The sequence below is a fragment of the Carassius auratus genome, chromosome 28 (assembly GCF_003368295.1).
Source record: "Carassius auratus strain Wakin chromosome 28, ASM336829v1, whole genome shotgun sequence".
Lineage (NCBI taxonomy): Eukaryota > Metazoa > Chordata > Actinopteri > Cypriniformes > Cyprinidae > Carassius > Carassius auratus.
The window spans coordinates 16,959,553-16,984,811 of record NC_039270.1 but is presented as its reverse complement, the minus strand read 5'-3'; the positions used below and the strand labels follow the sequence as shown (position 1 = coordinate 16,984,811).

Below are 25,259 nucleotides of genomic sequence, written 5' to 3'. Positions count from 1 at the left end.
AAAAAGTGATTAATAAATAATAAAACATAGACATATGCATATGAAAATGCAAAAATGACTATAATAATAAACCAAACAAACAGAAACTTAAAACAGAATGTATCTTGAAACAAATATCCATAAGATCATATTCTTCAGTAGTTCTCCTGTTTAGTTTAAGCCACCAATTGGAGAAAGTTATCTGTAATGTGAGAGAAATTTGGTTGTTCAAACTTGTTGCATAACTTTTGTTTTCTTTTCTTTTTTTGACATTGATTGCTATCTTCCACACTGTTACTGAAGCTCCTGCAAATAAGGGCAGCCAAACCACAAGAAACACATTCTTACCTCCTCCAGCTTACCTCCAGAAAACAAAAGGGTGGAAAAAAGCAGCTATGTGGTTAGCAGGTGTCCGTGTGATGGTTATAATAGCAGATTTAGTCAGCTGGTCAAGATCGGGAGACTAGCTAAACTGTCTTAAACCAGGCTTGGTCAAGGTTTAGCTCCATTACACTAATCGTTTTGTCATTCTTAAATGCTTAATTTGCTTCTTGGCTAGCTTTCTAAAGGGATTCCCCCAGGCCTTTCTGTTTTCCAGGGTTTTTATTTTGACCGCAACATCAAGTCTTCTGACTGGAGAAGTAAAAGTTATATCTCTCTCTATCCAACATCTTCTGGAACACTGATCAACAAAACCAGAATCTTTCATTTCCACACTGTGTGATCTACAAAAGGAGGCCAACCGAGATTGTTTTTTTAAGCTGTAGTTTTGCTTGTGGCCAATAGTTTCATCCATTCCATTCCTGAGTATCATGTTCTGTCATAGAGAGCTTGCAACTGTAAACTGAACTTGTTCTGTAAAAGAATGCTAAAATAAGATAAGTTTGTAGTTATTCAATTGTAGTAATCAATTTACACAATTTGAAAATAACATTTTATATAAAAATGTGCACATTCACTCTTTATTTGTATGTCTAATAGTCGAAAACGCAAACATCTCTTGTCACGTTCATTTATGATTTACATTAATAATGATCGCATATTTTCAATTCAAAATGCAGAAATTTCGCACAACACAAACTTTACACAAACTCTCATTGCGTTGTGACAGTGACGGTAAGACCTGCCTTCTTTGATTTGATTGGCGATCTTGATCATTTTGACATTGACGAGTGCTATTGGGCCACTGAGGTAGACCAGCTTAAAAACTTTTAAAAAAATGTCATCCTAACAACAAACAGCTTTACTCATTCTTATACACAGAATCTTATACTATCTATCACCTATGACTTTTTTAGTATTTTGAAGGACACAATGGGTGGAAAAACCTAAAAGTAATAAAAATAGACATAGATGCTTCACACCATCTGCTTTGCATTTTCTGATGCTGATTAGAAATCTAAATCTAAATCTTTTAATCTAAAAACACATCTTGATATTCCATCTCACATCCTGTGTGAATGGTACTTAATGCAGCACTGGGCCCAAGTAATGGCCCGATATCTTACCAAATATTCCAATATCGCCAATTTCGCTCAAACATATCCATGGAGACTCTGCAGACAACCAGAAGTAGCTGTAGTTTTCCAAACATGTATGATTTTTTTCCATCTTCATTGGAACATGAAAGAAGATTTCCTTTGGTATTACGGGTGAACTACCACTTTAATATTATCTTCTGACTGACAGCCAAAGCTCTTACATTATAGGTGGCCAATCCTATTCATGTTCTTATTCATAAATCAGCATGGATTGGTGGAAAAGAAAAAGGATGCATTGTGACTCTGGCTGATCTTACAGACCTGCATCATGTCTTAAGAACAGGTTAAGAAATTATGCATTTCATTGTGAAAGTACTTGCTCTTTATTATTGCAAAGGTTAACAATTTTTAATGAATTTAAGTCTTTGTGCCTTACTTGTTGACTGTCATTACTCAATGTTTCACTAACATCCTGACCTTAAAATCACTTACTTGGTTACAACACGTAACCTCCTCTCTAAAAATACAAAGCAGCTCTCCAACAAAGGGATTAGCAGAATGTAGCAGAGCTTCATTTTTATACATGCGGTTCTGGCATGTTGTTGCCTGCATTTGAATGTGGAGACCTTTGTGAAAACAGGTTTAAGCTCAAAATGAAAAAAATGTGAGGTATTGTAAAAGGGATGCAGACTCACGGGTCATAAGCTTCTCTTTCTCACTCTTTCTCTCTCTCTTCTCCACATGAGGCTTCACAGAGGATTATGTTTGTGCAATTGAAACTTGGCAAATGACTTCCCTCCCTCACCCTCCAAAAAAACAAACAAACCCAAAAACATTTCAGCAGTGCTGCCAATCCGTCTTTATGTCTGAGCAGCAACTGTTGTTATAGTTTAAATCTGACATGAAGAACAAACAGATGAACAGGACAGGGAACATCCAGAGAAAGAAAGAGAAATGCAGTTCAAAGAGTCAGAATCAAACAACACCGAAAAACGGTAAGAAGGGAAAGGGCAAAAAGGCCAAGACGGGAAACTCGGGTAAGTATTTCTCTCATCTAGTTAAAAGACTATTAAAAAGACTTATTCTTTGTGATGATGCAATTCACAAATGTTTGTCGCTCTGTCTTTCAGCTCTTGCTTTCTTCTGAACACGTGTGTTTATTCTATATGTCTCATTACTCAACCCTGAGTTTCCCCTACCTCGATCAGTGTCCGGCTTTAGGCAGATGTTTATAATGGGCCGAGGCTGATGAAATGTTTATCGGTCCCACTTGGCAGTCACATGGTATTCTAAAGGAGCAGGAGCTTTGTATGATTCCCATATGGAGGTTTGACAGTGTATATATGGGTGTGTCTGTGTGTGCGTGTAAGGGAGCGCTTGAAAAATTGCAGTTTAGAAGATTAAACGATTGGAAGGGGTTTATAATGTTTTCCTGCAAGGCTTTGTGTTTTTGTTCCTTTGCGATCTGTGATCTCAGTGACTTCCAAACCGAAGCAAGGCTCCATTTCAGCATAATTAAAGTTCTTATTATAAAAAAGGCAGCGTGTTATAGGAGAAACAGCTGTAAGATGCATGTGATGTGAGGAGGTGAATAAGTAAATCTCTTTCTTGACTGTTTCGGACGATCATAGGGATGACGGAATTGGCAACTGCTTGATGTGGATGAGAAAAGCATCATGTTGTGTGGTGCAGATGTTGCTTTGGAAGTTTCTAATAAACCTTTTGTTTATTTATGCATTTTAGACTTGGTCATAGTCAGTCATAAATAAATAATTTAAATATTAAAAAGAAGAATACAATGAAATGAGGCTGTGCGATACATTGGCCTCTGGCGTCATGAGCATAAATGGCGACAGATGAAAATAATACTGACCAATTATGGTAATCTGTTGTTTTATGTGTCGGCATGCTGACGTAAACACAGCAGAGGGTCGGTCAAGGATTTCTAATGCAAATGCATGAACCTGCCATCACACTCCTGCTGGAATCTTTTCTCAGCCTGTGTTACTGAGGCAAAACATTGTGACCAGTGCATTATTTGTGAGGGTGTTATTCCCATTTACAACAATAGTTCATCAGTCTCAGACATCGCAGTTGGGATCTCGCTAAGAGAGACCAATCCACTTCGAATGTAAATTCAATGAGCCAATGCACATTGGTATGCAATTATTTCATCCAGCTATTGCTGATCACAGCATAAGTAGGCAGCTGGTGCAGCACATATTCAGCTTTTTGTTTCGGAGCCAATTGGTTTCAGTGTTCTTCTCCTGACCTTCTGCTATGAGTGATCTAACTGATCGAGTTCAGAATCCTCCACCGCATCCCGAACCCTCGAGGCTGGATGATTGATTTCTTGGAGTTGCTCATGCTGGTTCTTGGCTTGCCCGCCTTTCTTCCCAGAGGTCCATGATGAGCTCACTGGGTCATGGACGGCACTGTTCACTGCCAGAAGCCACCCCAGTGGTTCATCCTTCCTCACCACCCTTGATGGTGGTGCAGCACAGGGGTATACGAAAGTCCAGGGTGGAGCGATCGGTTGTAATGCAATTGTGTCCAAATACCACTGCTACCTGGTGGGGCAAGCCGTTGCTCCCCTCCCTGGCCTATAGGTACTCTTTGGCCCTGACCGGCAGTGCTTATGCTGCCTGCGGAGAAGCTGCCTCTACCCTACACGCCATGGCATTGTTGTCGGTTCATCAGGTCATGGCATTGAAGGACCTGCACAAGAGTGGTCACGACCCAGAAGTTCTAACACACAGTGGAGAACTTCACCCAGTAGATCTCCTCTGCCCAGAAGCAGACGGAGGACATCAGGCGCATCCTGTGCCGGAGTGCAGCAGCTGCCTCCACCTGGCAGTGCCTCAACCTGTTCGTCGCCAAGAATGGTCCCCTGCCACCACCCCCATTCTTGCGCAGCATACGCAGCAGCCTCCAGCAAAGCAGCGCAAGAAACATCTTACTGTCTGTTGTTTAGAGGGATAGTTCACCCAAAAATTACAATTATGTCATTAGTGACTCACCGTCATGTCGTTCCAAAACCGTACGACCTCTGTTCATCTTCGGAACACAGCTTAAGATATTTTAGATTTAGCAGTTTAGTGATATCCATTTCGCAAACGAATCATTCAATGTAACCGGATCTTCTTGAACCAATTAACCAAATCGAACTGAATCATTTGAAACGAGTCAATCTTTAGTTCATTATCTGGCTTGGCTCAGCATTCATCTTCAGTTCTCTCTTCACAGTAGTTCAGTCAGTGTAGTGTTTGAGTAAATGAATTACTCCGGGAGATTGGTTTGTTTTAACTCAGAGGGAGTGTCAGCCACATAAAAAATTTTTAAAGCTTAAGTCATTTGTGGATTAATGCTTATTGGAGATGTGAACTGTTTCAAATGATTCAGTTCAATTTGGTTAACTGGTTCAAGAAGATCCGATTACATCGAGTGATGTGTTCAAAAACCAGATATCACTAAACTGCAGTGTTTTGAACGTGCTCACAACAGACCCGGAGGAGAAGACAATGCTGAATAAAGTCGTTTTTGCTATATTTGGACCAAAATGTATTTTCGATGCTTCAAAAAATTCTAACTGACCCTCTGATGTCACATGGACTACTTTGAAGATGTTTTTATTACCTTTCTGGACATGGACAGTAAACCGTACATACGTTTTCAATGGAGGTACAGAAAGGTCTCGGACTAAATCTAAAATATCTTAAACTGTGTTCCGAAGATGAATGGAGTTCTTACGGGTTTGGAACGACATGAGGGTGAGTCATTAATGACATTATTTTTCATTTTTCGGTGAACTAACCCTTTAACTTCCTGACCGAAAGAACACTCGGCACTGACGCAATGGCATACAGCTGACTGCGGGGCCTGTGCAAGTATGTGTTTGCCCTGTGAGCATTCTAGCACAACACTGTGCAAGGTCAGGGAGGACGAGGATCAGGTCCGGTTAGTGGAACCCTCTTTGCCCACCCGAACTTGGTTCCAATAACTAATACTCCTCGTGACATCACCTCCCTGGCCGATTCCTTTGTGGGAGGATCTACTGACTCAGAGATGGGGCACCGTGTGGCACCAGCGTCCATACCACTGCAAACTTCACTTCTGGTCCCTGGATGGGACACAGAGGTTCTAGGTGACCTATCCCAAAAGGTAGTTGACATTATCACTTCAGCCAGAGCACCATCTATGAGACACAATTATGCCTTAAAGGGGAACCTGTTCATCGAGTGGTGCTCTTCTCACAGAGAAGACCCCCAAAGATGCATGGTCAGAGTCATGCTGTACTTCTTGCAGCAAGGGTTGGAGCGAAGGCTGTTTCCCTCCTCCTTCAAAGTCTATGTTGCTGCGATTGCTGCTAACCACGACCCCGTAGAAGGGAAGTTGCTAGGGAAGCATGACCTGATCATCAGGTCTTCTTACTTCAGGGATCAGGTAGTGAGCCTGCAAGCGCTGCCCCCAGAGGAGGCAGTCCCAGCCTTAGCTTTGCTCTGTCCCGTCCGAGCATTAAGATGCTACATAAACCAAACACAAAGCTTCAGGACCTCAGACCAGCTCTTTGTCTGTCACAGAGGCCAGCAGAAGGGGAATGCCATCTCCAAGCAGAGGATGGCCCACTGGAAAGTGGTACCATCACCCTGGCTTTTCAGGTACAGGGTGGCCCTGCCCATTTAGGTTGCAAGCTCACTCAACTAGAAGTGTTGGAGGATGCAACAGGATGCAACACGTTCACTAGATTCTGTAGCCTTCGTATGGAGCCAGTATCCTCCTGTGTTCTCACCTCAAGCAGGCAGAAGCACTTAGAGGCCCCGGCTTTGGGTTGGCTTGCTAAAAACACTCCAGAGAGCCCATACAGTAGACCCTGTCGAGCTCCTCCATCCCCTCAGCAGCCAGACATGCCATAGCAGTAGTAGCTGGTCTTCTTGTAGTAATCCCTGAACTGTGCCAAAAATTAGCGGCGCAGGAAGTTTCCACAGGACACTGAAAGGGGCAGTAGCTATTGCCCTTTTGGTAGGGATAAAAATTTGTTGGTCAGCGTCGGTAATCACGTCCCTACACCATAGCTTCTGTACTACCACTGAGCAGCTGGGTTACTAGCTCAGCTTCTCAGCGAAAACCTGGATATGCGCTGCACCAGCTGCCTACTTATACCCACACTGTGATCAGCAACAGCTGGATGTAATTATCGCATGTCAGTGTGCTTTGGCTTGTTTAGTTTACACTCCGAGTGGATTGGTCTCTCTAAGTGAGATCCCAATTCGTCAGTCATCTGATGTGACATCTCCATTCCCTCCTTCGAGGAACAAGGGTTACCAAACATAATGTTACTTCATCTATTTCTGTGGTATTTGTGTTTTTCTATGACTAATATGACATTAATACACACATTAAGTTTGTTGTAATTCTGGTGAATTGTTTTGCTTAGTCACTGATGACAGAAGGAGAGCTTGAAGTATTGGGAAATATATTTTTGATTGTTACTTATTCATCATTGCACTAGTATTTGTCTAGAGCAATTTTTGGAAACCAGGCATGATGAAGGAAGTTTGTCAGACCTGGAGAAAAGAATACCTTTGAATTCCCATTCATCTTAAATGTCAGGGAGGACAAGGATCAGGTCCGGTTAGTTGAACCCTCTTTGCCCACCCGAACCTGGTTCCAATAACTAATACTCCTCGTGACATCACCTCCCTGGCCGATTCCTTTGTGGGAGGATCTACTGACTCAGAGATGGGGCACCGTGTGGCACCAGCGTCCATACCACTGCAAACTTCACTTCTGGTCCCTGGATGGGACGCAGAGGTTCTAGGTGACCTACCCCAAAAGGTAGTTGACATTATCACTTCAGCCAGAGCACCATCTATGAGACACAATTATGCCTTAAAGGGGAACCTGTTCATCGAGTGGTGCTCTTCTCACAGAGAAGACCCCCAAAGATGCATGGTCAGAGTCATGCTGTACTTCTTGCAGCAAGGGTTGGAGCGAAGGCTGTTTCCCTCCTCCTTCAAAGTCTATGTTGCTGCGATTGCTGCTAACCACGACCCCGTAGAAGGGAAGTTGCTAGGGAAGCATGACCTGATCATCAGGTCTTCTTACTTCAGGGATCAGGTAGTGAGCCTGCAAGCGCTGCCCCCAGAGGAGGCAGTCCCAGCCTTAGCTTTGCTCTGTCCCGTCCGAGCATTAAGATGCTACATAAACCAAACACAAAGCTTCAGGACCTCAGACCAGCTCTTTGTCTGTCACAGAGGCCAGCAGAAGGGGAATGCCATCTCCAAGCAGAGGATGGCCCACTGGAAAGTGGTACCATCACCCTGGCTTTTCAGGCACAGGGTGGCCCTGCCCATTTAGGTTGCAAGCTCACTCAACTAGAAGTGTTGGAGGATGCAACAGGATGCAACACGTTCACTAGATTCTGTAGCCTTCGTATGGAGCCAGTATCCTCCTGTGTTCTCACCTCAAGCAGGTAGAAGCACTTAGAGGCCCCGGCTTTGGGTTGGCTTGCTAAAAACACTCCAGAGAGCCCATACAGTAGACCCTGTCGAGCTCCTCCATCCCCTCAGCAGCCAGACATGCCATAGCAGTAGTAGCTGGTCTTCTTGTAGTAATCCCTGGACTGTGCCAAAAATTAGCGGCACAGGAAGTTTCCACAGGACACTGAAAGGGGCAGTAGCTATTGCCCTTTTGGTAGGGATAAAAATTCGTTGGTCAGCGTCGGTCATCACGTCCCTACACCATAGCTTCTGTACTACCACTGAGCAGCTGGGTTACTAGCTCAGCTTCTCAGCTAAAACCTGGATATGCGCTGCACCAGCTGCCTACTTATACCCACACTGTGATCAGCAACAGCTGGATGTAATTATCGCATGTCAGTGTGCTTTGGCTTGTTTAGTTTACACTCCGAGTGGATTGGTCTCTCTAAGTGAGATCCCAATTCGTCAGTCATCTGATGTGACATCTCCATTCCCTCCTTCGAGGAACAAGGGTTACCAAACATAATGTTACTTCATCTATTTCTGTGGTATTTGTGTTTTTCTATGACTAATATGACATTAATACACACATTAAGTTTGTTGTAATTCTGGTGAATTGTTTTGCTTAGTCACTGATGACAGAAGGAGAGCTTGAAGTATTGGGAAATATATTTTTGATTGTTACTTATTCATCATTGCACTAGTATTTGTCTAGAGCAATTTTTGGAAACCAGGCATGATGAAGGAAGTTTGCCAGACCTGGAGAAAAGAATACCTTTGAATTCCCATTCATCTTAATGGCTATTACTCAGCTTGCGTACGTTCTGTGCAAGATGATAACAACCTTCCTCAATGCCTGACTTAAAACATATTTTAATTTTTGTTCTGGCTAATTAAAGAACTTAAACATAACTATTCTAAGCTGGCAGTCCAAACTGTTAAGTGTAGACTGATCAAAAAGTTTTGTTGAAAATTTAAATTTGCTTTGAGTTCGAAATTTGAATATAGAATATATATATATATATATATATATATATATATATATATATATATATATATATATATATATATATATATATATTTTACTGTCTGTTGTGTTGGTCAAATACTGTAAATGCAGCCTTAATGAATATAAGAGACTACTTTCAAAAACATTACAAAAATGGAGAAACCGCCTTTGGCAGTAGAATTAAATCATTTTGATATCAACCAAATGTGCTGCAAATGTCCAAAACATTTTGATGTTCAGATCTGGTGGCTGGCTGTAGTACAGGTCATAAACCCTATATGTAAACAAATGGTACTTGAGGCAAAATAAATAAATTACACTTAAAAATAAAAAAAATTCCCAAAGATGGTTTAAGTATAATTCTCATCATGCTGACGTATGTAAAACATTTTCAAATCCTCCTTGTTTTTCCTGAAAAGCGGACACGGCCATTTGTAAATTTTATAGGTCTGGCTTCCGGTCTCATTTGCCTCAAGCTATTTTTAGCTGTAAAAAACAGCTTGTTTTACTGGTTGATAATGCAGATTGGTGTGTCTTTCCATATAATTGCAATGTATTATCTTAATTATCAACACACCAGTTAGTAGTGCAAACAGTTTTACCATTTACTTGCACTTTGCTATTCTTCTTATTCTTCTTCTTCTGCTAATCAACCATAAGTCTCACCTATAGACTTACTTCTGCATTGAAGAATCAGGTGGTTAAGTTTGCTTTTAGTTCATTATTTGATAGTGTATTGATAAATAGCATCATTATCGCAAGATGACAGTGGCTATACTGGCATGTTCTAGATTCACTTTTCTATAGTAGAAAGAACTGGAGAAGCATCATCCATCCATCCAACCAGCAGGATCTAACTGGGCCATGCTAACCAGCAAAAACCTGACCCCCTGACCCATTGAACAACCCGAGTTCACTGGAGGCATAAAGTGAAGCATAGGATGTTAAAGTTAGCATCACTGTTTATTTACCTTGGATTTTTTCTTTCTTTCTTTCTTTCTTTCTTTCTTTCTTTCTTTCTTTTTTTCTCTTGACTTATACAGACAGAATGACGAATAAGCATTTGGGCAACCAGAAAAGTGCAGCATTGCAGATGGAAGATCGAGTGGACGCAGAATTACAAGGCAACACAAACCAACAATGTGGCTGGTTTTCACGCAACCTGCTCCTTGCCCTCACCGTGCTAGGTGTGCTTCTGTGTGTGCGTGCATGTATGCATGTGTGGGAGTGTTTGTACACATTTTCAGATCTGTCTGTGTCTCCTTCCTTGGAAGTTAAGGGTATTAAATAAATGTGCCATTTTATTGTTTGGTGGACATAAACTAATAAAGCCTAGCAAGTCATAGTGAGGTGATAAGGACAAAACAGGAGAGATGGTATTATCTCTAAAATTGTTGATAATATACGGGAAGAGATTAGTTGATTTGCGTATGCAAAAAGAGGCGTAGCAGTTGGAAAGAGGAAAGAAATGGTCATGAAAACTGAAATATTACTAGGGTCCAAAAACAATTTATAAATGTATGATACCACCAATTTCATCTCAGTTTGTCAGCTTTTATCATCAGCTTTCATCTACTCATTCTTTATACTTGCAGTGAGGAAAATATTTCTTTGATCCCCTACTGATTTTGTAAGTTTGCCCACTTACAAAGAAATGAAGGGTCTGTAATTTTTATGTTAGGTTTATTTTAACGATAGAGGCAGAATACCAAACAAAATATCCTGAAAAAGTGCATTATATAAAGTTTAGAGATAGATTTGCATTTTAGTGGGTGAAATAAGTATTTGATCCCCTACCAGCCAACAAGAATTCTGGCTCCCACAGATTGGGTATGAGTTCATGTGGAACACAGATTAAACCTGTCACTTTAAGAAGTTAGTCCTAATGTCAGCCCATGTATAAGACACCTGTCCACACAATCTGTATCTTTCATTGCAACCTCTCCCACCATCATGAGCAAGACCAAAGTGCTGTCAAAGGATGTCAGAGACAAGACTGTAGATCTGCACAAGGTTTGAATGGGCTACAAGACCATCAGCGAGAATCTTGGTGAGAAGGATGCAACTATTAGTGGGATAATTCGGAAATGGAAGATATACAAAACAACCATCAATCGGCCTCGGTCTGGAGCTCCGTGCAAGATCTTGCCTCATGGGGTAAGGATGATAATGAGAAAGGTGAGGAATCAGCCCCAAACTACACGGGAGGTGCTTGTTAATGATCTTAAGGCAGTTGGGAGCATAGTCACCAAGCAAAACATTGGTAACATACTACATACTGACATACACCCCGCAAGGCACATATACAGGCCTGTTTAAAGTTTGCCAATAAACATCTAAATGATTAAGAGAAGGTTTGAGAGAAAGTGCTGTGGTCAGATGTGTTGAGATTGAGCTCTTTGACATTAACTCCACTCGCCATGTTTGGTGGGAGAGAATATGCTGACTATGACCCCAAGAACACCATCTCTACAGTCAAGCACATTATGCTTTGGGGCTGTTTTTCTGCTAAGCGTACAGGATGACTTCACTGCATTGAGGGGCATATGGAAGGGGCCATGTACTGTAAAATCTTGGATGATAACCTCCTTCCTTCAGCCAGAACATGGGTCACAGATAGGTCTTCCAGTATGACACTGACCCCAAACATACCTCCAAGGCAACAAAGGAGTGGCTCAAGAAGAAGCACATTAAGGTCGTGGAGTGGTCTAACCAGTCTCCAGACCTCAATCCTGTAGAATATCTGTGGAGGGAGCTGAAACATTGAGTTGCCAAACAACAACTAAGAAAGTTCAAGGATTTAGGATCTGTCAAAATGAGTAGACCAAAATGCCTCCTGAGATGTTTGCAAACCTGGTGACCAACTACAAAAAAACGTCTTTCCTCTGTGCTTGCCAACAAGGGTTTTTGCACCAAGTACTAAGTCATGTTTTGCTTGGGGATCAAATACTTATTTCACTCACTGAAATGCAAATCAATTCCTAACCTTTATATAATGTGTTTTTTTCTGGATTGTTTGGTATTCTGTCTCTATAAATTAAAGTAAACCTACCATAACAATTACAGACCCTTTGTTTTTTTTTTTGTTTTTTTGTAAGTGGTCAAACTTACAAAATCAGCAGGGGATCAAATAAATATTTTTCCTACTGTACATTCTTAGAAATATAAAAGATAAACCTTGTCTGTCGTTTCATAACTGTGGTCATCGGTAGGTCAAATGTAGACAAATACCAAAATAGCAAGTTCTCAGCAAATTTTTTGGCCCCAATGTAGTGACACTGTTTATACAACAGTAGTTTGATATGTTGCAGATACAGGACAGTTATGCAGTGGTGCATGTGAAATACCCAGTGTCCTACAATGATCCATACAACTTTTAATAAGCAGGCCAAACATAACTGTTTAATCAACACTCTCACAGGTGTTATAGCGGGCACAGTGCTGGGCATGATGCTGCGTTATATTCCTGATCTGGACGCAAACACTCTTATGCTGGTTTCGTTTCCGGGAGACCTCCTAATGAGAATGCTGAAGATGCTCATCCTGCCTCTCATCATTTCCAGTCTCATCACAGGTCAGTGCTCAAACACATGTGTTATATTTTAAGATTGCTAAATGGGAACAGAGTCTCTATAGCACCAGAAAAGAATCCATTTATCTTTGTTGATGCAAGATCTCTCTCTTGTTCTGTCTGGCTCGCAGGCCTGGCCGGTCTGGATGCTCGCTCCAGTGGAAGAATGGGCTCCAGAGCAATGGTGTACTACATGTCCACCACAGTAATCGCTGCTGTTCTAGGGGTCATCCTGGTGCTTGGAATACACCCTGGGAACCCAAAACTCAGGTCCAGTCAGTTCAGTTCCGCCCCCAAGAACCAAGAAGTCAGCAGTATGGATGCCTTTCTGGATCTGATCCGGAACCTTTTCCCTGAGAACCTGGTCCAGGCCTGTTTTCAGCAGGTAAAAGAATGTGCTTGAGCTTTGGAAAGTTTTAAATGTAATCATAAGATCACCCAGTATGCATCTGGGGTCAGTGGTTTACCATGAAACCAGGTACCGCCCACAAACATCATGGATGAGAGTCTGTGTCTCTGATGACTTGTGTCTCTCTCTTCAGGACTTTTCTCTATATTTGTGCTCTATTGAAAATATATATAAAAAAAATTCATCTTTCTGCATTTCTGATGTTTAGAAAATGTGAATCTTTCAGAACAGTGGCACAGCGGGTTGCTCGTGATGTATATTGGGTCACATCCCAATTGACCTATAGTTTCAGGCTGTCTGCCGCCATTGGTTCACTGCTGTTGTCTTTTACATTGTTTGTTAATGGTTTTTGAGCAACCTGTCCTGTCCATCTGCCTAGTTTGTCTTGCTTCTAACAAGTGAAGGATGAATTTGTGTTGAATTTTTCCTACAAACAATACGAGAATCATTTTCTATTATCTTTTAAAGTGGCCTATTTATTTTGCAATCCTAACGTTGGATGATTATTTTTTTATTTTCATTCAAGCATAGTTTTTTCCTGCTGTCAGATAAAAACAGTACACTTATTGTCCAATTATTGTTTTAATATTGCAATTTCATCTGTGTTGTAAGTTGTAATTCCTTCATCCAACTTAGTTACCAGAGTACATGCAGTTTGTTTAAGGGCCTAAACATTAAAATAAACTAAACAGTCTAAAATTTGCATTGGTTCCCTGTAGATCCCACTTCCTCACGTGTCAGTGATTCAGATCAGTCTGTGTGTAATGACAGAGCGATTTGTCAGCCTGCAGAGCTTCTAATCTCTAATAGTTCTCATGGTGCTTAGATGTTAAATGCTGATCGATTTTTTTGTTTTATTGGTCTTATGAAGTATTCTAATTTGTTGAGGCTTTTTGTTAAATGCGAGCCAAAATCATCACAATTAAAAGATCCAAAGGCTTAAACTACTTCAGTCTGTGTGCATTGAATTTATTTAATACACAAGTTTCACAGTTTGAGTTGAATTACTGAAAATAAATTGAATGTGTATATACATAAAAATATACACATAAAAATATACACGTAATCAACATATATTTCTTTCTTCCCTTTTCAGGTTCAAACGGTGCTCAAAAAAGTAGCCGTCCCAGTCCAGAACCAAACTGAACCGATCCTTGTCAACAGGAAAAAACTGGAAATGAAGTGGGGAATGAATGTTTTAGGTTAGAGTATATTCGGGGTTTTTTCTGTACTTAAAACACAAAATACAGCATAGATGAAATTTTAAGTAACATCAAAAAGAGTCATTTCAATTTGTGATGCATTATTAGAAAAACCAAAAAATATTATGATTTCTCAATAGATGAATTTCTGTTTGTCACTGTTTTTAATGGTCATTTTTCTCACCTCTCTGTGTTGTAAGGTTTGATTGGGTTCTTCATCACATTTGGTATCTACATGGGGAAAATGGGCGAGAGGGGGAAGCTCATGAGTGATTTCTTCAACATCCTTAATGAGATCATCATGAAGATGGTGTCCATGATCATGTGGTCAGTCTTCTGTCTTTATTATGATTATATATCTGTTGCAACTGAAACAAATGAATTTATTTTAGCCATTTTATGGCTGTCATCCACTCATAAATAACATTAATTAATCTCTCCATGTTTTGATTGCTGAAGCATGGGATTAAACAGGCTACTGAAGTGTAGAAGGTTTTTTTTTTTTACTAAGGAATTATTGTGTTTGAAACATGTTCAGAGGAGTTCAGCAGAGTGAGGGAATGGTATATAGCATGTAAGGAAGAGGGAAAGAGGGGGATTTGTCAGGGAGAAAACAGCACAGGAATCTGAGAGAGTGCAACATCGTATTTGTGTTCCCAGGAGTAAATGTGGGAGTATTATTCTGGATGTAATATATCCTCCGACACATAAACCGCAGACAGATACCCACACGCTGGCAGAAAACAGATAGAGCACTGAACTTACAGTATGATTCATGTCTGCAGAAATGAAATGCTTGAACCGAAATGCTAACAGGCCATTTTACAGCACAGGAGAAGTGAGACAGTGGGAACGAACATGTCCGTTTCATATTCTAATACATCTTTAACAATAAAAAGAAAAAGCATGGAATAAGTTAACAGCCCAAAATAAAAGCGTATGACAACAAAGACAGTCCCCGCTCAGCCCTGAGACCGTCCCATCTGTAACTAACTGTGTTCTGTGTTTTCCAAATGGTACAATAAAGATCATCTGTTGCTTACTATAACACACTGTGAAATATTTATGAGCAGCATTTCAGATTAATTAAATTCAGACCACATAAGAAGTAACATCATCTCACATGGTGTTCAGGTTGTGAAACTGGGCCAAAATGATGATCCTCTTGCAAGGGACTCCCTGCTAAAAATGTTAAAGGCAGCTATATATGAATAAAGATCCACTTGTAATGTGTGAAGAAAAAAAGTAAGTGTGATTTTACTGTGTGTGTGTTCTAAAGATTAAAATAGTATTTATTATATAAGTATTTATTTTTTATTATATACAAACAATTTTATCTCATAAATATTTCATATACAAACAATTTTATTTACCTCATAAATATTTTCTTTTATTTACTTATACTTTTTTCTTGATACAAACAAAATTTATTGATTGTTAAAAAATACATTCAAACATGTTTTTATTTTATTTTATACTGCTTGTTAGAGAAGTATTATCGCTCAGCAACATAAACAACAACAACAAAAAACACTTGACATCAACTGTAAACAGCTAAACTGACCAGACTAATAACTCAACTGATCTGTCTTCAGGTACTCTCCAGTAGGCATTGCCTCCCTCATCTGTGGGAAAATTGCTGCTATCGGTGACCTGGAAGTGATGGCGAGGCAGCTGGGCATGTACATGGTCACAGTCATAGTCGGCCTCATCATTCACGGCGGCCTCATCCTGCCAGTCATATTCTTCGCCGTGACTCGGAAAAACCCCTTCACGTTTTACTCTGGTATCTTCCAGGCGTGGATCACTGCTCTGGGAACGGCCAGCAGGTACAGACAGCAGACCACTCCTCATGTGTCTCATGCTGTTCTGACTTAAAGAGTTAAAGGTCACTTATCTTGAGAACCAAGATCTATCTCTGTTTTTCTCTCTTTTACATGTAGCACAGCCCAAACACATTCTCATGTAAAAAAAAATATATATATATATATTTTATACTGGTATGTGGTCTCAAATGTTTTAATATAAACTCCAACATAACAACTTAAAAAAAAAAACATCAGATGGATGACTTATATTTTAGGCAGCACATAAATCATCCACACTACGTAATCTGGCCGAACAAGTTGTCTGATGTTCTCCAGAATGCAAGTCTAGAAGGATTAATCAGTGTAAATGGATGGGAAATTATTGAAACATATTTTAGAGAGTTGTTTATGAATAAATCTGGGTTTACATCTGTTGCACCAAACTATTTTCTGAATGTCAAACCAACTGTCAGTTTGGCACAGAATATGCATGCAATCCTATCAACCGGTCCTTTTTGTTTATTTATTTATTTATTTTTATTACTGGTTTTGTGGGTTCTTTTGGAAATAATGTTTAGTCAGGGCAATTTTTCAAACAACAAATTAGCATTAGTTAGACAATTATAATAGATTTAGCGTTCTCTTTTTCAGTGCTGGGACATTGCCAGTGACTTTTCGGTGTCTGGAGGAGAATCTAAATATTGACAAGCGTGTGACCCGCTTTGTGCTGCCCATTGGAGCCACCATAAACATGGATGGCACTGCACTCTATGAGGCCGTAGCAGCCATTTTCATCGCCCAGATGAATGACATTTCCCTCGATGGAGGACAGATTGTCACTGTTAGGTAAGGAGATGTGGGGCTGAAACAAGACAAATGGTGGCTTATGCAGCGGCTGCAATAAAGAAATCCTTGCATTACAACACATGCACACAACAAAATCCCCTTATCCACGGAGGGATTCAGCTTTTAGGTTATTCAGAGAACCTTTTCAGTTAACCTTTTTCATTTTATTCATTTTTTTATTCCGGTAAGACTTGATTCCTTAGAATTCACTTGTAAATGGGTTGAATTTTGAAAATACAAACCCAGATCTTATATATATTATATAATATTAATATAAAATTATATAAAATACCATTCTTAGATTGTACCATCACATTTTAATGACCGCAAAATTGTAGTCAATTATTTTATTTTATTTTACATCCTATTTTATTCAGGTAATATTTGATTCTGTATAAAATGTCATTTGTTGTCTCTTTTAAACATCTGCCCGCTAGTTCTCACATTCAGTCTGAATGCAGTCCTGATTTATGAGTCACGTGTTTGGTTTTATGATCCTTTGTGTTGTGCTATAACAATCTGGTTATTATTCCAGTTATTAGAATTGCCTTTTATTACTATTGCTCTATAATTGCAATACAGTTACCAAACAAAACTTTAACCTGCAGCTACATCACAGATGTTCCTCCTTGAACTGCGCTAGCATCTTCTTCCAATTCTTGTATTTTTCCATCTTTCCACCATTGAATTTCTATTGTTTCACCCCCTCAGTAGATCATATCTGTCAGTGCCGCCCCATACTGTCTCAGTCGTGGTGGTATAATCCCTCTCTCTCTCTCTCTCTTTCTCTGCAGTATGACAGCGACTTTAGCCAGTGTGGGAGCGGCCAGTATTCCCAGTGCGGGTCTGGTCACCATGTTGCTAATCCTGACCGCTGTGGGCCTTCCAACCCAAGACATTAGCCTGCTCGTCGCTGTCGACTGGATTCTGTGAGTTCAAACAGCTCTGTTTGTGTTATGTGTGGGCCCTGACGACGGCCTTGCTTTAATGATCAACTGATGTTCTGAACATAAACAGCTGTCCTGAGCTGCTCTGTGTCAGCGTTTAGAGCTGTCTTTTGTGTGTCTTCAGTGACAGAATGCGTACCTCCATTAACGTAGTGGGCGACTCTTTCGGGGCGGGCATTGTGGACCACCTATCACGGGCAGAGCTCGCCTTGATCGACGGGGAGATCCCTCTATCAGACGCGGAGTTTGTCCCCCCTCCACCCCTCCTCACTGAAATAGACCTCATAGACCCTCTCAAACCACCCGAACTGCCCCCCCGCTCCCCGCGCCCCCCAAAGCTCAACCATCACGCCCCGTCTCTGACCCCTTCACAGTCTCAGTCGTACTCTATCCCGCACTCGCCCCGCTCCGTCCGCTCTCCATCACCTCACTCCATCCGCTCGCCCTCCCCTCGCTCCGTGTGCTCTCACTCCCCGAGGCCTTTCCGAACACATTCCCCTCGCCTTTTACGCAGGACAGAGCCTGGATACTGCGCCCTGCCCACTCATGACAACCAGGTGAGGCTTTGTTCAGAAAATAGCTATATTATGGTTTGATTTTTAAGTTACGAGTGCACAGATTGATCTTACACAAATAGGTCACATAAAATGTACTCACCTTCATGTTGTTCTAATCCTGGATGACTATCTTTCTTCTGTGGAATGCAAAAGTCACTCTTTTTCTTTTCCATACAAAAGTGATTAAACTGGTGTGCTGTATTCCCAATTTTTAATTATGAGATAAATACAGTGTTTTTAGGTAGTTTTTTTGTGCAAGAAACAGACAGCCATTAAGTCATTATTCACTGTTAAGCTTCTTGACGTGTTTAGTAGAGTTCATTAGAGAAGTTACACCGTCTGATCCGTGAACAAGTCTTTCTTTTGAGTCTGATCTTGACAGTGATGTGTTATTTCCAGTTCACCAATCTGAATCATTTGTTTGCAAATGCGACTGATCTGTGGAGCTTGTTTTGGCACCCTTTTTAACCATCCTTAGAAAACTTCTATCCTTGTTCTTTGTAATTGCATGAAAAAGAGTGACCAAGTTCTGCGGAAGAACAAATACACTACACAACACAACACAGAAAAAGTGCACAAAAAATGTAATTTAAATGTATGATCAGCTGTGGTTTCCAGAAAAGTGTTTCAGTTTTTGGTGTCTGTATATTTTACTAATTATACTTGTATATTTAATTAAATCACATATTGTTCATAATAAAATGGTTTCAAATACAAAACGCCATCAGAGTAATAAAAAACAAAAATAGGAATATGCAAATGACTTATATATGATGTGTGATGTGGCTCTGGGGGGAATGCCCTTTTACTGGAAATAATCCAGAAATTCATAGGTTTACTTGCAACCATAAATCTGACAGTAATTTCACCACAATGGTGAACCATTTACAGTTTTCCACTGTATATGTCAGCTTACAGTTAATCAATAAATAGTTTTTACTTTAGTGTGTTTACTGCAACATCTTTTTCTGTAAAAATGACATTGTATTGACATGAGGGTGAGTAAACTAGTCATTTTAAGTTTGATCAAGTAATTCCGATGTTCTTATACCGAGGTGTTTCTGATGTGAATGTGCTGTTAAAAGTCGCCCGTCACTTTGCATCCCGCAGATTACCACTCTTCCCAGAGGTTTCCGAGAGAGAGGCAGAGACCGGGAAAGAGACAGAGAAAGAGAGAGACTGCGCGAGCGGGAGCGGGATAAAGGGAGCGAGACTGAGGAGGACGAGGAGAAGGGAAGAATGATGGATGTGGCGAGTGACGGAGAAGAAAGCGACGACACGGCGTACGACAGGCGCCACAACATCCCACTTTGTGACCTGCCCTGAAGGGATCCACAGACAAAGCTGCAGCACATTTCCACAATACTTCTTCCGTATCTCAGAACCCACCTTTCTGGGTGAACGCTGGCATTTTTGTTGTTTTGGCAAAGACTTTGAGTACCTAGGTTCGTTGTGTGTTTGTTTTGCATTGAGAAACGTGATGTAAGTCAATGGAGGGTTCACTGTGTTTCAGCTTTATAGTCTAGCAACTGTTTGTAACTGTAAACCGGATGAGTGGCTCCGCGCGTTTATTGCACGTGCTCTGCCAATCTTGACTTTATTTATTCGTTGACTTCCCTGTCATATAATTTATCTAGGCTACTGGGATACTGGTTATAAGAATGGATGTCACTGCACTGCTCTGTAAATCCCAGACTTACTCAATGGTTTAGGGAAAAGATAGCCTTGACTCACTTGAGCTGCCTTAGTTTACTTTTATAGACTAGATGTCCTCTGTTCAGTTGCCAGTGCAACATAAACAAAATGACAACAGGCCGTTCAAATGAGTCGAAGCAGTTGGTTCCTATAAACAGTCCGAAGTTGTTCCAAATCTCCCGTTTTATGATTTGTTGGGTTCTTCTTTTGACGGTGGCGAGGACGTCACAAGCAGCTCTGAGTAACATGATCCATTTTCTCAACGTACCCCTCATGTTCTTTTCCATTTCCGTGTGTCTTTAAAATGTGAATCATACACTGAAACATCATTTGCATGTACAGATTTACCAATACACTGTTTATATTAGTGGGTGTGACTATGACATCAGGCTTACACACCTCAGCATTACCAGAAGTGTAAATGCAGTTACACAAATCTGACAGCCAACTTTATTGTTCTTGCACAAGTCGTCCACGGTCATGCTGTATGAACGCCAGTGCAGTTTTCACTCACATCCAGTCCATTATAAAAATAAAATAAATAAAAAAACACACAAATTAGATTTTTTTTTCTGTAGTTACTTTTCATACTTAACAACACATTGCCAAATAATTGCAATATTTTCTTTTAAATACAAATTATTTCATTGTTAAATTACAATAGTTTGTAAAATTATAATATATTAAATTCTAATATTAAATTATAATAGTAAAATTTAAGTTGAAGGTCAGTCATTTTTTAAAGAAATGAATAATTTATTCAGAAACGATGCATTCAGTTGATCGAAAGTGACTGTAAAGTCATTCATCGTGTTACAAAAGATTTCTGTGACAGATTGTGTGATGTTCTTTTGATCTTTCTGTTCAATGAAGAATCCTGAAATGACATGTTGCATATTTTATGTTACTTTTCCACAAAACATATTAAGCAGCGCAACTGTTTTAAACAAGAATAATAATAATAACAATAATACATGTTACTTGCGCAGCAAAGATAAGCATATTAGAATGATTTCTGAAGGCTCACGTGACACTGAAGACTGGAGTAATGACTGCTGAAAATTCAGATGAAAAAATGTAATAATATTTCACAATATTACTGTTTTTACTGCACTTTTGATCAAATAAATACAGCCTTGGTCAATATTAGAAAAACATTCCAAATCTTAGCGACCCCAAACTTGTGAATGGTTGTGTTAAAACAGATTTGCCATTAAACCAAAGTCTCAGATTTCAGTAATCCTCATCAAAACCTTCCTAAATCATAAGCAATCGACACTGTAGCTCAAAAATCTTACCGTACGTCTACAATCATCTCATTTTTTTGGCATTAGTATCTCTGAGACGGATTTATTTTAAACTACGAAAGATCTAAAGCGATATTTTTCTCCCTCCTTTACAGTTCAAGAATTACTTTGATGTTAATATTGTTGTCATTTGCTGTTATGGATTATGTTTATTGTCTAGCGTTGCACTCGAATTAGTCAAACTTAGCTTGCTATTCATAATGTATTTTGTCTGACTCATGTATTTATCATGTCTGATAGACTTCAATTCACTTTCCTATGAAATCAGCTGCTGTCTATGGTGTGCGTAATAAAATCGTAATGATTTATTTAACTTATCGAGTGCTTTGTCCTTTAATGCCTCTTGTGTAAGAGTCGCTGTCAGCACGAGGCATGTTTAAATCCCGTCTGGGTGAACGAAATCCCTTCAAGCTCAACATTTCCTTGCACAATGATGAGACAAAGACATCACAACACTTAATCCGCTCAAAGAAAGCAAAGGATGGGAGAGAGCAGCAGATGGCCAGAAAGACGTCAATCCTCCTCATTCGTCCCAGGACAACAGGGGACACTGACGTTATCGTGGGGACCCTGGACGTCACCGAGACGGAATGCGAAAGCTTAAAGTAGTTGCATTAAGATGAACGGGCAAAATGGCAATTGGAGAAAAGGATGTGATTCTTTAGGGATTGTATTATAAAAGACATCGGTCAACACTTGATGGAGTCCAGCTGTTCAATTACACTTCCGTATTTACAGTCTTTAATCATTTACAGGGATCTAACAATTATTGACAGACCGGGTTTTCATGTTTGTGCTAACTTTTGTTAAGATAAGACATGCACACTTGAACTTTTTCATTCAAAAGTTTCACTTGATGCCACACTGCCCTCTCTAGCTGATGGGACGGTAGTGTAATGTCCTCTCGTCCTGTCATGAATGCTCAGATGAGCATGAAACCCCCTTTGAGTGCTTTTTATGGCCTCTTATCTGTTCTTGTTTAAACTGCCACCTCCACTCCCATCGTCTCTTAATACTGGGAAATAACTGAAACACTTTCTATTAAATAAACAATGATTTATCTGCGATATGCAATTTTCAATTCTATATGTTCTCCTCTTAGTACAAAAGTCGGGGGGGTCCCCTGTCCTCTGAGATCAGTGGCATATCCGGCGTGGCCATGTGAGATTTACCATCAGTTTTTCCTCCTTCATTTCCTGAAAACAAGTTTGTTATCATTTTTCCTTTTCGTACTCGAGTGACTCATGGATTCTCTGTCGCTCTCTCCTGCGCACCGTATAAATACAAGTTTACAGAGACATGTCTTCTGTGTAGACCATCTTCAACATCTGGAGGTCTTGGGGACATCGCAATTTGTTCGCCTCTTACTTTTTATATATCATTTACATTTTAAGTCGGTTCTAAGGTTTATTATTACAGATATTTTCTTTTTGAGAATATTTCAACTTTTGAATACCATCCATTTGTACTGATGAGCACCTGTTCGACTCCGCCAGTCATGCTTTTTGCCTGTTTTTTCATTTTTTTTGCTCTGTGTCCTCCTCTTCATTGGTGTATGTATGTTCCTGTAGAGAGCGTGCTTCTGCCGTTTAGCACACAAGTCAGGGAATGCCTGCTCTACACAGGTAACCTTAACCTTTAACCTGTTACAATTGTTGCAAATGGGTTTCTGCTTTTTTTTTGAGCTGCAGAGTTTAAATAGATGCTAGGATCTGCTTATTGTGGGTGACTGTGATGTGTGCTACTTTCTTCTGTCAACATGGTCCTGTGCCTTTTATATAAGGGCATTCGTTTTGCGCTACAATTGTACTGTGTTTTCTTCCTAAAGAGCAAAGACTGGCTTGAGGTAATGGCAATAACTGTGTTCATGTGTCTGTGTGTGTTTTTATTCATTTTAGATAACAGAAAATATGGGCTGTTCCTCGAAATGAAACCTGACGGCTCCGTTCTAGGGTCTCAAGTACAGAAGCCCGACTGTAAGCAACTGCTGCAAACATGAGTTGAAGAGCACAGTTTACTGTCGGAGTATTATAATCATTAAGTAATCCTTACTTCTCCGAATGTCCTTCAAGGACAAATACCTTATCAGAAAAGATAACAATTCATAATATCTGTGATAACAAGGGTTATGCAAATAATAACAAATTGTCGTCATTTTGGCTGATGATATGAGAATATCTTCTAGTGGCAGTATTAGAGGTCTGAAGGTGATGTGTGTGTTTGCTGTGCTGCAGGTGTGCTGAACCTGCGCTCGGTGAAAGCCGGGGAGACGGTCATCCAGAGCGCCGCTACATCGCTCTTCCTCTGCGTGGATGATGAGGACAACTTGAAAGGACAGGTCTGAACATTCGAACATCTTCACAAATGTGAAACATCCAAAAGAGCATGGTTATTTAAAAACAGATTAATTAAGATATTATTAAACTGAAAAGTGACAATTGATAAAAAGATACCATTCTAGCCTAGCAGTGTATAGATAAAATGGATACTATGGCGTTTACTGTTTTTCCATTTGTACAAGCAAAAAATACAATATTATAATATGATATTTTATTTAAACTTTAGATAGTTAAGGTACTGAGTTTTTGTTTGTTTGTTTTTTAAAGAAAGAAGAAATGTATACTTTTATTTAGCAGTGTGGCATTAAATTGAACAGAAGTGACATAAACGATATTTATAATGTTACAGAGAATATATTTCAAATAAAGATATTTTTTTCTATTCATCAAAGAATCCTGAAAAAGAAAGTCAATCATGATTTTTGCAAAAAAAAAAAAAAAAAAAAAAAAAATGCTGTTTTCAAAAAAGATTTTGGGAAGGTTTTTGAGCTGCAAATCAGCATATTGAAATAATTTCTGAAGGATCATGTGACACCGAAAGCTGTAATGATGCTGAAAATTCAGCTTTGCATCAAAGGAATAAATGACATTTTAAAAATATATTTACGTATAATATATAAATAATAAATTACATTGCAACCAAATGAATGCAGCCTTAGTCAGAATAAGAGACTTCAAAAACACACATAAAAAACTATTTGTGTATTTTTTATGATTTGCACATTTAAAAGTCATTGATATATAAATATTTTTTCAATTAATAATTTGTTTTCTCTTCACTACTCAAATAGATAGACTCTAGATTTGTAGAAATGTTGATTTTACTTTATTACACATAATTCTATACATCTTGTTTTTCTACACATCTTGTTTTTGAATCCTGTATTTCATTATTTATTCGATGTGGAATTGATTTGACATGGTTTGCCAACACCTGTAGTAAACACTGAGTAAGGTGTTAGTTTTATTTAAGGTACATGAACTTCACTGGTTCTGAGTTTTCTTTTCTTTTTCAGTCACATTACACTGAAGGAGACTGCACCTTTCAGGAGTTGCTGCTGCCAGATGGATATTCTTATTTCCTTTCTCCACACACTAAGAATCCCGTGTCGCTCCTCTCAAAGAAGTCCGGGCTGAAACACAGCGCCCCACTATCTCGGTTCCTCCCTCTTGTGAAAACTCAGTTGGCAATGGCAGAGAAAGGAGAGGACAGCCAGATACAGGGGGGCAAACAATACATTAAGGACATAAACCTGGACTCTGACGACCCGCTAGGAATAGGACATCACTCACATATTGAGACGGTCTTCAGTCCCAGTCTGCACACTAGGAAGTGAAGACTGGAGAACATCGGTTATGGAGGCATGCTTTACATTATCACTGGACTGCAATGTTTAAAAATGTTTTGTCACTGTGTTTTTTCTTTGCCCAAAACTGTATTTATTAGAACTTATTTATTTATTTGCTATGGTCTAAAATTATTTAAATTAATTTAACTTAAATATTGTTATATTAAAAATTATACAATTGTGCATTTAAATATTTAAATTCAGCTGGAGAAGATTCCACCTGCAGTTGGTTCCTTCTTTTTGTAATACACCGAGTCACTTCAGTATGATTTTTGTGTCAT

The 25,259-nt window shown here is 39.6% G+C and overlaps 2 protein-coding genes across 2 annotated transcripts; both read left to right on the top strand.

Annotated features, from left to right (window-relative positions):
• Positions 1-1,840: 1,840 nt before the first annotated feature.
• On the top strand, positions 1,841-20,605 carry LOC113047017 (excitatory amino acid transporter 2-like). The gene is made up of 11 exons (XM_026208244.1): positions 1,841-2,497; positions 9,992-10,135; positions 12,370-12,522; positions 12,651-12,904; positions 14,025-14,130; positions 14,331-14,457; positions 15,726-15,959; positions 16,590-16,784; positions 17,579-17,713; positions 17,856-18,288; positions 19,399-20,605. The coding sequence occupies exons 1-11, from the start codon at positions 2,362-2,364 to the stop codon at positions 19,612-19,614; spliced, it is 2,133 nt and encodes a 710-aa protein (XP_026064029.1). The 5' UTR covers positions 1,841-2,361; the 3' UTR covers positions 19,615-20,605.
• Positions 20,606-21,309: 704 nt separating this feature from the next.
• On the top strand, positions 21,310-24,987 carry LOC113047024 (fibroblast growth factor 21-like). Its single transcript, XM_026208258.1, has 4 exons — positions 21,310-22,915; positions 23,189-23,266; positions 23,525-23,628; positions 24,646-24,987. Exons 1-4 carry the CDS (start codon positions 22,762-22,764, stop codon positions 24,964-24,966), a joined length of 657 nt encoding a protein of 218 aa, XP_026064043.1. The 5' UTR covers positions 21,310-22,761; the 3' UTR covers positions 24,967-24,987.
• Positions 24,988-25,259: the final 272 nt, after the last annotated feature.